Raw genomic sequence first — 14,682 nt, 5'->3', positions numbered from 1 at the left:
CTTAAAAACAAACTCACTTATGCACCAATTTTTGTTTTGCTTAATTTTGCTAAATCATTTGAAATAGAATGTGATGCCTCTAATGTTAGCGTTGAGGTTATTTTGATGCAAGAAGGACAACCAATTGCATATTTTAGTGAGAAATTAAGTGGAGTTGTCCTTACCACCTATGATAAGGAATTGTGTGTCTTGGTGAGGGCATTACAACCTTGGCAACACTATCTTCTTCCTAAAGAATTTGTGATTCATAGTGATCATGAATCTTTGAAAACAAACTCACTTATGCACCAATTCTTATTTTGCTTAATTTTGCTAAATTATTTGAAATAGAATGTGATGCCTCTAATGTTGGCGTTGAGGTTATTTTGATGCAAGAAGGACAACCAATTGCATATTTTAGTGAGAAATTAAGTGGAGTTGTCCTTCCCACCTATGATAAGGAATTGTGTGTCTTGGTGAGGGCATTACAACCTTGGCAACACTATCTTCTTCCTAAAGAATTTGTGATTCATAGTGATCATGAATCTTTGAAATATTTGAAAGGGCAAGGAAAGGTAAATAAAAGACATGCGAAGTGGATTGAGTTTCTTTATCAATTTCCATATATGGTGAAGCAAAAGAAAAGTAAGGCCAATATTGTGGTAGATGCACTTTCAAGAAGACATGCTTTACTTTCTACCCTTGAAACTAAATTATTTGGATTTGAATGCATCAAATAATTGTATGAGCATGATGATAAATTTTCTCATATCTATGATAGTTGTGTGCATTCTGCCCAAAATGGTTATTTTAGGCACCAAATATTTTTGTTTAAAGAGAAAACATTATGTGTGCCTAAAAGTTCCATCAGAGGTTTGCTTGTGAACGAGGCACATGAGGAGGACTAATGGGACATTTTGGGGTTCAAAAAACTTTAGATGTGTTGCATTAACATTTTTGTTGGCCACGTATGAAGTATGTGGTGCAAACGTTTTATGAAAAATGCATTGTGCATAACAAGTCCAAAACTAAGGTTATTTCTTGTGGTCTTTATACACCTTTACCTATACCTGATTCTCGTTGCATTGATTTGTATATAGATTTTTTTGTTCGATTGCTTGGGACAAGAAATGGTAAAGATTCAATTTTTGTATTGGTAGATAAATTTTTAAAAATGGCACATTCTGTACCATTTAGAAAATTGGTGATGTTTGTTATGTGGCATATTTGTTCTTTATAGAAGTGATCAGACCTCATGGTATACCAAGAAGCATTATTAGTGATAGGGACACCAAGTTTCTAAGTCACTTTTGAAGAACTTTGTCGGGGAAGTTAAGAACAAAGCTTCTTTTCTGCACTACTTGTCATCCTCAAACGGATGGGAAAACTAAAGTTATAAATAGGACATTTTCTACCCTTTTAATGGTTGTAATTAAAAAGAACATAAAGTCTTGGGATGAGTGTTTGCCTCACGTGGAGTTTGCATATAATAGGACTATTCATAGTACTATTATATTTTCTCCTTTTAAGGTTGTTTATGATTTTAATCCTTTAACTCCTCTTGATTTATTGTATTTACATAACTCTTCAATATTGAAGCAAAAGTATGGTAGGACCAAGACTGAATATGCAAGGAAATTACATGATCAAGTGAAGAGTCAAATTGAGAGGAGAACCGAAATTTATGCAAGGCAAGCCAATAAAGGAATGAAGAAGGTGGTCTTTGAACCCATAGATTGGGTTTGGGTACATATGAGGGAGAAAATGTTTGCTTCTCAAAGGAAATCCAAGCTACAAGCAAGAGGAGATGGGCCATTTCAAATTGTGGCCAAGATCAATGACAATGCTTGGACCTTCCTAATGAACATGGGGTACTAGTGCAACTTTTAATGTGTCTGACATATCTTGTTTTCATTTAGGAGATGACGACTCTTATTCGAGTATGGATTCACTTGAAGAATGAGGGGATGATATAATCCCAATGTGAATCACAAAGTCATACAATATCTTGGAGGTCCAATGACTAGAACAAAAGCAAAAAAGACACAACAAGCACTCAACTATATGGTTAGAATTCTAATGGAAGCAAGCTCAAAAATAACTCATGAAGAATTCAAATTGACAAATTGTGTCATCCAAATAGAAGTTCTACATGAAATCACATGTTTGGAGAAGGAGGATGATGTGAAATTATGATTCAAGTCAAGTGATTAAGTTTACATTCAATAAGTGAAGAAATGTGTAAGCGGGACCCTAATGCACTTTGGGAAGCTCACCTTTATCGTTTCTCACATGTTCAACATCATAATGATTGGAACCTTGAGTGTTTTATGGTAAGAATAAAGCCATGTAATTCATGTGGAGTCATTCAAATGAAAGTGTACCCCCTACTTAAAGATGTTAGAAGGGGTGTGTTTTATAGCTTGGTTGGTTTCCATGAATTTTCTAGTGGTTATTAAAGATAGTTTTAAGTGTGTTTTATTGTCTTTAGAGTATGAATTAGATGGGAGAACATGTAAATTGAATAATGGTTGGGGTGAATCAGCCATAAGTATGTTTAATTGTCTTCAGTGTGTTGAATAATGTTCCTCATGGGTGAGACATGTAATGACTGGATGGAATCAGACATAAGTGACTATTTAGTGTCATAACTAGGTTATTCAAGTGGTATTTTATGTTTTGATTCCTGAATGCCAAGATTTGGTTGCCCACACTATTTTTACACATCAAAACTATGAGAAATATAAGTTTGAAGTCATTGGAAACTATCCATTGTTAGTGAGCTTCTTCTCCTAAGTTCTTGGTTGAACCAAGATTAAGTTTTTATCAAGAATCTCATAATTCTTGTGGCAAGCATCACTTAGGCTTATCAAACAATTTCATATTATTCTTTGTTTCTATCATTTCCACAATACTTAACAAAATTTCAATCAAAAGGATCATAAAAAGGCAAAGCAAACTGAATTGGTTGCCATCAAAAGTATGAAACAATGATGAACATTCAATATGGAGCTAAAGCCACAAGCGTCAATTAAATAATGTGTCTACCACAATATACAATTTTATAAACATACTACTTACACAATCAATCTGATATTCTGGAAGATGCATACACAGAGAGAGAAAGGACAAGTGGTAATAATGGCTCAACAATCACTTTTATTAGTTAGTTTAATCTGTATTGTTTTGTCCAACGTCATAACCCAATCTTCCGCCTCTACATAGAGAAAATGTGCATTTGATTGTCAGATATAGAGAAAACCATTTTAAAATAAGAACCAAATATGTACATGTTAGGCACGCAAAATACACATGTTTATTTACTTTTGAAATGGAGGAGGAGGAGGAGGAGAGATTGGTTGAAGAGAAAAAGTATAAGAGAGGGATGAAATGAAGAGTGAAAAATAAAGAGAGATGGGGGTTCTCTTATTGTTGTAATGAAATAGGGAATATGGTAATAATAAAATTAAAAGAATATGAGAGGTGATTGGAAGAGAAATAAACAAACTTGAAAATTTTATTCAACATCATTTAATATGACGTGTAGTAATACGTCATTGTTATTTGAATTAAAACATTGAAAATCATATAGGCCCATATTCAATGTGTAACGATCCACTGTCATTTTTCATTTCTTTTTAAGAGTAAATTACACTAACACCCCTTGAGTTTTAGTGAAATTTACATAAATCACCCTTCCATTTTTTACACATTCGAAAATCCCCTGATTTTTATACATACATCACACTCACCACCCTTACATGAGAAACAAGAGTGATTTTTAAAAAAAAATAATGATAAGTATAATTAAGTTAAACAAAATATAATATATTGTAGAGATAAATCTAAATAGTATACGAGTCAAGACATTTTTATTTTTTTAGGTTCATCGCAAAATACATCAATAATTCTAAGGAGATGTTGTTTAAATCACTCTTATACTATATTATAATGAACAAAAAATATTGACTCACATACTATTTGTACTTATCTCCACAATATATCATTTTTTTAACTTATTATATTTATCATCATTGTTTCTTTAAAACATCACACTTGTTTCTCATGCAGAAGTAGTCAGTGTAATGTATGTATAAAAATAAGAGAATTTTGTAAGTGTAAAAAATCAGTAGAATTTCACTAAAACTCAGGAGGTGTTAGTATAATTTTTTTAATAATATAAGATGAATATAACGTATGAGAATTCACTATAAGAAAACATAGTTGTTTTGGAGGGAAAAATAAAGGAGATGCTAAAACTTGTCCACGATGATATGATAACAGATTTGAAGAGAGAATATGTAATAAATATTTTAATATAATATAATATAAATTAAGTAAAATACCCTTAAAATGGATTTGTATGAATAAAATAAAATCTGATTTTTTGGTCCCAATATTTGAGTACATAATCCTAATATAATCTTTAATGAAAACAATTTTACTTATGTTAGCAAACATGTATACATATATAGTTCAGTATAAAATTATAATAGAACATGTTATATTTAATCTGGAATTCATAAAAATATAATATATAAAATATTTATTGAAAAATAAGTTTATGAATAGTTGTTATACTCATGTATTCTTACAAGCAGTGTTTTTGAATTATAAAAAACTGCATGGATTTAAATCAAGGCAACCAAGTGAAGATAATGTGAAGATTAAATCAAGTTACAAAAACTTCGACCAAAATGCAAATTAAATCTCCAAGCCATTTTCAAACTATGAATCTCGGCCAAACTCAAACAAGGCCAAGTCAAAATTAGCCAACAAACATTTCGGTTCAACTCTTAGATATTTACATGATTGGTTAGGATTTTCAAATTCAAATAGGTTTAGACTTAGTCATTTTTTATGGTAGTATGTTTCTAACTAAATTTTCTATTTATGTTAGCATTTTCATCATTAATAAATTAAGTTTATTTTGGATTCAAATTGAATTGTGATTTAGTTGAGTTGAGACTCCTAATCCCTAGATTGGTCATGGCCACCATTAGAGTTCTCATCAAGCTTCCTAGCTTGTGGCAGACATCATTGGGTTATCAAGCTTCCATGCTGATGGCGCCTCCCGCCTTCATTCCTTTTCCACTTTCAAAGTGGCTCACGCACAAATCAAATTATACATTCCTAAAGCAACACTACCCAACCTTATCATTTCCCCCTCAAACCCTAGACAACCATATCTTCCCCAAACCAAACCGTGATCAACTAATACACACATTCAAACCTTAACCTAAACCTACACACATAATCCTAAGCCAACAATCCCTTAGTCATGGCCTTAACCCTCCTATAAATCCTACATGAAGACACTAATCGTGACCTAAAACCTACAAACCCAAACAAAGACATTCCTAGCCCCATTTCCATACACAAATCTAATACAAATTGGCCTAAAATCTTAATCAAACATCAAAACCGAATCATAATTTTAAACTCTCATAATTTCAAGCTAAAAAGATCCTAAAACAAAGGCAGCCCTAAGAAGTTGTCATCACATTTTGCTTGTATGAGTCACGATGGATGAGCAAAGCTGATTCATGAGCAATCATATATTATTAATTTGGATGGATCTTGAAATATTATTTTAAAAAATAAACATTTTTAACTAATTAGCTTTGAGACATAGAATCATTAGGTGAATTTTATGTATATCAACAAAGTCTTTCACCTACAATATAAAAATTAAACATTTGACATCATTCATAAGAAATACAATTATTAGTCAACTAAATTTCTAAGTTAATTCAATATTATCATTGTATGAATAAATTTTCTATTCTATTTAGATAACATATGTAAGCTAGTCAAAAGTAATTTATTTAAAAAGATAAAGATAATAGAAAAAAAACTAATGAAATGATTTGATACTAAGTCCTACATTAAAAGACACCTCATATTTTATTTATTATATTCATCATATTCATATTTAATTGAATGTTAGTTAAATGTCTATTCACAATTTAATATAACTATAAATATAATACATACATATCTGGTTGAATGCCCTATTCTGATCCACAATACTCTGCAAAATATTACTTCATTATCTATAGAATGAGAAGATAGCGTTAATAGTAAAAAAGAAAGAATATTTCAGTGATCATTTTTCTATTAAATATAAAAATAAAGATAATTAATAATTAAAAATAGAATAAGAAATATTTTTTCATTTTTACAGTAAATAGAACGTTATAATACAATTTTATCTATTAACATTTCTATGATTTAATAACTATTGTTAAAAATAATTATATCTGCCATAAATTCAACACCTTCTAAATTAACTTAAATATGTTAATATGTTATAACTAAATGTAATTTTTTAACAATAAATGTCTGAAACTCATTATCATTTATTGAAGGTTTATTATCTATATCTATACTTATTATAAAGCCAAATAGTGTAACCACTTACCATGGAGTAATTTATAATTCCCCATTTTGTCATTGCCTATTTTCTATTTTCTACAAAAAGATCATACAATCTAATGTCTATATCCTCATTATTACATGTCCCATATTATTTTCTTAATTATGTTTTCTTCTTAATTTTGTAACCACAACATTTGTTCTTTACTTACTGAAAAAATATATTTTATAATGATATTTATCTCTTAACTATGTTCTCACGATTTCAATATTCAATAACAACGTTCTATAAAGATGATTTTTTTCTCAATTTCATCATACCAAAGGAAAATCACTAATCGAGTTATAATATTTACTACTTTGTGCAATCATTACTGAAAAATAAAAATACATTTCACAAATATTTCGTTTTATGATAAGTTTATTTGAATAATTTCAACTCAATTATACATTTTATCTACAAAATTAACTATAAGTTATTCAATTATTTAAATAAATAATCACATTCCAAATAATAAAAAAACGGGTTGATCAGATACGAGACTATCTATAAACATTGAGAAATAATTAAGTCTTAACAGTACACCACATGTCTTAATAATAATAAATATGAGAAAATCCAAATTTGAGAAAGAAAAGGGAAAAGGGCGTGGCGCTCACAGTTTTTGCGTTTTCCTATAATGAACCACGTATACAAAATCCAGTGTCCATGTTGGCGTTAGTAAACAGCTCTTTTTACTTTATAGTCACCGTCGCTTTCAAGTTTTGCAAAAACCGGTGGGTTATTCTGGAATTCATTTCCTTTCAGGATCAGTATTGATATTTTATAGGTTTTCTGTAAAAAATGAGGTTCTTATTTATCATAAAAAATAAATAAAATTTATATCTAAAATTTTAAGTGAAAATAAAATTTCAAAGCAACTCCTAAGGGAAAAATTAGTATGTATTATTTATAAAAAGAATTTAATTCTATAAAATAATTTACAGTAACATTGCAAAATATATTCTAATGGAAATCAAGAGAACATCTCGTATATTTTCTTTTCTTAACTATTTATTATTATTTTTTTATTGGAGATTCAAATTTAACATATTTTTTATTTTTAATTACATTTTAATGAACAGATCACATACTTTATTATCCATTAAAAGTGACTATTATTTTATTTTACATTATTATAATCATATAATATATTAAACAATCAAACTCATATATAATGTAATAAATATTAAAGGCAAAGATAGACAAGTTCTGAATTAGTGAAATTTTTTATAATAATAAAAACTGTAAAAATAAAAAATATTTTGCATAAATAAATAAATTGGCTTCCATTAACTATAGGTAATGTGCATCACACTTGCTACAAATGCATAATGATACATGGTATAAGTAAATTTTTAATAAAAAATAAAAAATAATTAAAATTTACCAAATTTCTCTTTATCTTTTCATCATATTATAAACATTTAACAATTTATATTTTAAATTAATTTTAAAAAAAAGTAATATTTAAAAATTGTAGATCTCTCTTTTTCCTTTCATCATATTCTAGTCCTGGATTCTACAGAATCTAAACCCATTATTACTATTTATAACCCAAAACCATGGGCAGTTTTCTGTCACCACTCTCCAAAACAAAACCACTTGCTTCTCTTTCCCTCTTTTTCTTATATACCATCATTCACATTTCCCACCACAGTATGACCTCAACTTCCTCACTCTTTTTTCTTCTCTTCATTCCCAACACACACCCTTTGATCTCAACAGTTCCCAAAATTGCTGTTCTTTTTTGTCATCAGTTTTGCACCTTTCAACTAAAAGAACAACTTTTTGTTAATGGAACCAAATGGATTAGGTGGTGGAATGTTTTCAAGCATGACTAATTCTGCACTGCTTGGAGTAGAAAACACTTTACAGCAACAAAACCTTACAAATCCTCAAAATACTCAACATTTGCATCATTCACAAATGGTTTCTTATGCTAATTCCCATCAAGAAGATCAACAACAACAACACCAATCAATAAAACTTGGGTTCCCTCCATATTTAGCCAAGAAACAACAAAGCACCACCACCACTACTATGAGTGATGAAGATGAACCAGGAGGAGGAGGAGTTGGGGTAACAGGAGATGACAACAATAATAGCCCAAAGAGGAAGGTTTCATCATCATCAACATCATCACCATGGCAGAGAATGAAGTGGAGTGATACAATGGTTAGGCTCTTGATAATGGCTGTTTATTACATTGGTGATGAAGGTGGTGGTTCTGAAACTACTGATCCTAATGGGAAGAAGAAACCCAGTGGTGGTTTGTTGCAGAAGAAAGGGAAGTGGAAATCAGTGTCTAGGGCTATGATGGAGAAAGGGTTCTATGTGTCTCCACAACAGTGTGAGGATAAGTTCAATGACTTGAACAAGAGGTACAAGAGAGTGAATGATATTCTTGGAAAAGGTACAGCTTGTAGGGTTGTGGAAAATCAGAACTTGTTGGATTCAATAGAACTGGAACCAAAGATGAAGGAAGAGGTTAGAAAATTGCTGAATTCAAAGCACCTTTTCTTCAGGGAAATGTGTGCTTATCATAATAGTTGTGGCCATGGTGGTGGTTCTAGTGGTAATAGTGTTCCACAGCAGCAAGTTGAGGTTGGGATAGATGCATCTCAGTGTGCTCAACAGAAAAGGGGTTGTTCCCATTCATCAGAGAATGGAGGGGTGAATTTTGGTGGAACAGAACAAGAGGGTATGAGGATGTTGAAAGTTGGAAATAGCAAAGAGAATTATAATGATGATGAGGATAATTCTGATGATTCTAATGGTGAGGACAATTCTGATGATTCTGGTGAGGATGAAAATGAATCAGCAGGTGGTTCAAGGGAAGATGATGATGGGCATGATAGAAAGTTAAGGAATAAGAGAACAAGGATAGCATCAGGATTAGGATTAGGATCAGGATCAAGATCTTTTTCTATGTCATCTCAGTTAATGCAACAACTGAACATTGAGGTGAGTAATGTGTTCCAAGATGGGGGTAGGAGTGCTTGGGAGAAAAAACATTGGATGAGGCTTAGGATAATGCAGTTGGAGGAGCAGCATATAAAGTATCAAAGTGAAGCATTTGAGCTTGATAAGCAGAGGTTGAAATGGGTAAGGTTTAGCAGCAAAAAGGAGAGGGATATGGAGAAAGCCAAAATTGAAAATGAAAGGAGAAGGTTGGAAAATGAGAGAATGATTTTGCTCATAAGGCAGAAGGAGCTTGAATTGATGAAGCTTCATAGGCTGCAACAACAACAACGTTCTTCCACCTAGGGAAGGTGATTTTACTCAGATACTTTGTTTGATAAGAGAAATTAATATAGATAGAATGTAGATTAGGCCAAAATAGATGCTAATGTTTCTTCTCTTTTGGGTTATTCCAACTTGTTTTTCTTAAGGAACCTTTTAGTAATACTACCTGTTTATATAACTGCCTTGTTATTTATATGCCATATTTATAAGTAATGTGTGTTTTGTTTTGATTGAGTGAAATTTATTGTATATTCTAATATTATTTTTTTGTAATTATTAACTTTTCACTAATTTTTTAAATAACACATATAAATAGGAGAATAATCATTTAGAATGAACAAATATAAATAGCAAATTAAACGGATGTTCATGTTTTATAATTGTATCTACTACTGTATCTGTCTAGAATCTATGCACATTTATTCAATTCTGCATCTACACACTGATGGCGGGAATCAATATACATATAGACAATGGAGTTTATATGATGGTGCAATTTCCTTATGGAGTTTATATTTAGCACCATTCAATTTGACCCCAAATCTTGAAAAATATGTTGGTTCAATTGCCTTATGTTGCACAATTACGTTAAGATATTTGGTTTATAAATCCATCTAATTATATATTATTTGACTCATGCATTTTTATATGATGTGAGATTTCTTACACTTGAAATACCCAAAACACATGAACACAAATTGTACAATCACAACTATAAAAAACAAAAACACTAGCTTCTGGTGCTCGAAGCCACAATCGCTTAATTAGAAGCCAAGCACCTTACCTAAAAATTATGTAAAACATATTGATCTTTTTAGGCCTTTTATTGTTCCAGACTTCCAGTACAATAAGGTGAACCGTGAAATGATTATCATAAACAGTGAATCCTTGGTCTTTCTCATATTGAGCATATGCATATCCGGTTGCCATTTCCCTCTTCTTCATTTTATGATTGCACATTAATTGCATATGTTTCTTGAATATTTCAACTTTTTTCTCCATGAACAATTAATATTTTATTGTAAAATTATTCATAATCCAAAATTGATCCAAATTAAATATATCCATATTCATTCATTAGAATTAATTGATTTAAATGGATAATATTGATAATGGATTGATTCAAATTCATCCATTATATCCAATGTATATATCAATTTGGACGGATATAAGTCCATCCAAAATTCAAAAATAAGTTTTTTACTTTTCAATTTCATTTAATATTTAAAAAAAATTAAATTTAAACAAATTCATTCATGATTCTATCACTTTTAATATTTTATTAAAATGAAATGATATCAATTATAGGACATGTGTATGTAGTTAATATTAAAATTTTTGTTCTTAACTATATAACATATATAAGTATGAGAAAAATATATATGCACTGACAATGTATGATTTTTATACACTGGCATTGACTCATTGTATCATCTACCATTTATATTTAATCATAATTGACTCTTCAAAAAAAGTAACTCAAATGAATGATGGATGATATAATGATTATATATTAATATTTACATTAATAGTGCGTAGATATTACACTCTTTAAGTATTTGTTAAAAATTTTACATGTAAAACCTTAAATAACTTTTTTTTAAATAATCACTTTTTAAAAAAATTATTTTAAAATTATTTTTTTAAAGGTGATTTAAAAAAATGTTTTGTTGAGATAATAATTTTAAAATAATAATTTTCTTCAATAGTGTTTTTAGTTCTAATAAAAAAATTAAATGAATCCAAATCCATGAAAATAAAGTCATTTATGAATTTGATAGATTAGTATTGATAGATTGAATAACTTAACATATAGTTTAAATGGATTGATAGATGACTCTCCATTCATTGACATCCAAATCCAAATTTATCCATTTGTCTTAATTTGAATACAATTACACAAATAAATAAATTGATTGTAGCCAAAGTAGATTATAGCCTAAGCTAGTATAAGCCAGCTATGCAACTTGTTTTGCCTCCGAACATTAGTTAGATAGTTGGGTAGCTATTTTGGTTTTTTTGCCCATTGCTTGGATATAAATTGTTTTTTACTTCTTCATTCAGTGAGAAATCACTCATTCAACGCAAATCTCGACTCCAATAAGTCATGTCAATATTCAACTGAAAATCAGTTCACGATTCTAAAAAGCCTTGACTTTTTTGTAGTAAATGATAACTCTTAGCATCTAATCCAAAGACAAGCATATTTGGGGTTAGTTAAATTAGCCAACAACAATGATGATGCAAGAAAGAATTAATTACAACACAAAATTTTCATTAAATAGGATTATAAGGAAAGAAATAAAGACCGAAATATCTAGAACAATCAAAACCTATTAATTAGAAGATATACTATTAAGAAGAAAAATATTAAACAATCAAAACTTATTAATTAATCATATTTTATTAAGTACAAAATAATCAAAAAAGAATAAATCAAATATAAAACTTTTGATATTGATATCACTCTCCCTCAAGATGAGGTGTGTAAGTTGGATTAGCCCATCTTACTCTTTAGATGCATGAATTAATCTTTGCCCAACAAAATCAACAATTGGAATCATAGGACTCACTTTCATGGTAGTAATGAGTTCAAATAAAACTTTTTTAAAAACCATATGACAATCAATTTCTATATGTTTAATAAATATTAGATTTGAGACAATACAATATAATTACTATATGGTTATCACAAAGCAACGAATGTTGGTGTAAAAAGAGAGAATGATATCTTTCAAAAGTTAGGAGAGCTAAGTTATTGCACAACCATGATATTAAACCATGACCCAGAGAGGACTAGAGATCACCTTTGTTTTTTGTCTTCCAGATTAAACCATGACTCAGAAAAATACTGTAACTGATAGTAGGATGTTGGGTTGTTGATTAATAGACATATGTGAAAATACATCATATTTGATCCTTATTTTACATACAAATTCCTACCTAAAATTTGACTTTAATTAATTTTTGTTGTATTATAATTTGAATCTTAATTCATGAGAGTTGTCAAGGATTCTCGGGGACACCATTATGAAATTATAGAGAAATTAGCAAGAGGTCAAGTAAGAGATTTACTTGAATTTGTATTAAGAGAGTTGGTGTTAGCTTCAAGTCAATTCTAGTTTTATTGCTAGATAGAGAATATTAAACATTATTGGAATGTCTACATTGGTGTCTTAAATTTAATGGAAGAATTTGATAAACGTTAATTCATTAACGTTATTAGGTAATTCCAATGTTGTGAAACTTGAGTCGGACATCAAATCAGAAGATGTCTCATATTAGGTTTAACTGGTTAAACCGTTTGGTTTGATCGAGTGATTTTATACATAATTAATATTTTTTTATCTATAGATATATAATATATATAAATGTAAAATTTTATTTAATTAATAATTATGTATAATTATATTGAAGTAACGTCATTTTATCTTTTTGGACTGAAGTGAAACAAAAGATTAGAGTAGTGTTCCATTTTTTTAATTTTTAAGTGAACTGTCCAATTTACTTCTCTGGTTAATCTGGTTTAACTGGGTTTAATACGGTCGGACCAGGATTTCTCGGTTTAAAGTGGTTCAACCCTCACTCTGTTAAGACGGTAAACTAGAGCCATTTTCAAGTCTAGTCAGCGGTCAAACCGGTCGAACCTTCCAGTACGATCCAGTTCTCATAACACTGGTAATTTCTTCCGTATAAACTCTTCTTTAATCTGTTTTAAATTCTCTTTAATTTTTTATATATCCATCATTCCATTGTTTGCTTTAAATTAATTTTTGAAAAAGTGAATTGATAAATTAACTAATTGAATAATCAAATAAACAGTCCATGTAAAATTAAACATTTCTATTACTTAATGACAAAGATGTACACTACAATATTGTATCCAACAATAACGACCTCAATAATAACATTTAAGAGATAAATCACAATTTGAATGAAGTAAAAGACTTTGACCACAAGATAATTTGAGATAGTAAAGAATGCGAGTAACAATACTCATGTGTTATTGGCAAAGAGCATGCATGATTTACGACTAACTACATCAACAATATTAGGATGTGTTATGGTTATATAAATAAGAGGAACCAAAGGCAATGATAAGATGCATGATCAATTAATGTCTTACCACCACATAAAGGTAATGTCAAGTTTTTTTACATGGAAAATTTATACTTGTGATAAAATCACCATCAAATATGATATTAAGTGCATATTGTCATGATAAAAAGGGCTCTTTGTTGAGCTTGCTCATATTTCTTAAGTCATTTCTTAGTAGAATAAAATTTGAATTAAATTATTTCAATTTCAATTAAATTATTTTAAAACTTTTTAGAAATTAGAGTGAATGGAAAATAAAGTGACACATAAATTTCATCATTCCTGTTAAAATAAGAGTGCATATTTTGAAGTCAAGTTCATTGTTTGTGAAAGTTTTAAATGCTCATTTCCTAATAGAAGACATATTATGTCATTTTAATTATTCTTTGAGTGAATCCATACGGAATAAGGTAATAAATAGAGTAAATTTAAAAATATAAATGGATATATTTTGACCAAAGTATATTCATACTCACAAAGTCACAATTTTTAATGTATTGTAATAAGACAACTAGAAGAAACATGAGAAAATATAGTTTGTTTTATTATTTAGTAAAGAGTGACACTGTTGTTGTAGTGAAATATATAAACTGCTTCTTACTTTTCTATATCTACACAAACTCTTAATCTTTATACTTTTATTATATTAACTACCCTTGCAAGAGAAATAAGTGTATTATTTTAAACAAAAAAAATATATGATAAATGCAATTAAGTTAAACAAAACATAGTATATTATGGAGACAAGTCCAAATAATATATAAATCAATGTATCTTTATTATTTTTTGTTACAAAATGCATCAACAATTCTAAAGAAATATTGTGTAAATCGCGCTTATGCTATATCGTAACGAACCAAAAATAATAATGAGATATTGACTCATATATTATTTGTATTTGTCACCACGATATACCATGTTTTGTTTAACTAAATTGC

General features: G+C 29.3%; 1 protein-coding gene across 1 annotated transcript; it reads left to right on the top strand.

Annotated features, from left to right (window-relative positions):
- Positions 8,040 to 9,822, top strand: LOC109326851. Its single transcript, XM_019559728.1, has one exon. It carries the CDS (start codon positions 8,195 to 8,197, stop codon positions 9,665 to 9,667), a length of 1,473 nt encoding a protein of 490 aa, XP_019415273.1. The 5' UTR covers positions 8,040 to 8,194; the 3' UTR covers positions 9,668 to 9,822.

The sequence above is a fragment of the Lupinus angustifolius genome, chromosome LG14, assembly GCF_001865875.1.
Source record: "Lupinus angustifolius cultivar Tanjil chromosome LG14, LupAngTanjil_v1.0, whole genome shotgun sequence".
Classification (NCBI taxonomy): Eukaryota; Viridiplantae; Streptophyta; class Magnoliopsida; order Fabales; family Fabaceae; genus Lupinus; species Lupinus angustifolius.
The sequence above is the reverse complement of the archived record's forward strand: the minus strand, read 5'-3'. Positions and strand labels throughout refer to the sequence as shown.

Excerpts from the sequence above, each read along its gene's own strand:
- LOC109326851 (XM_019559728.1), top strand. The coding sequence starts at position 8,195 with ATGGAACCAAATGGATTAGGTGGTGGAATGTTTTCAAGCATGACTAAT.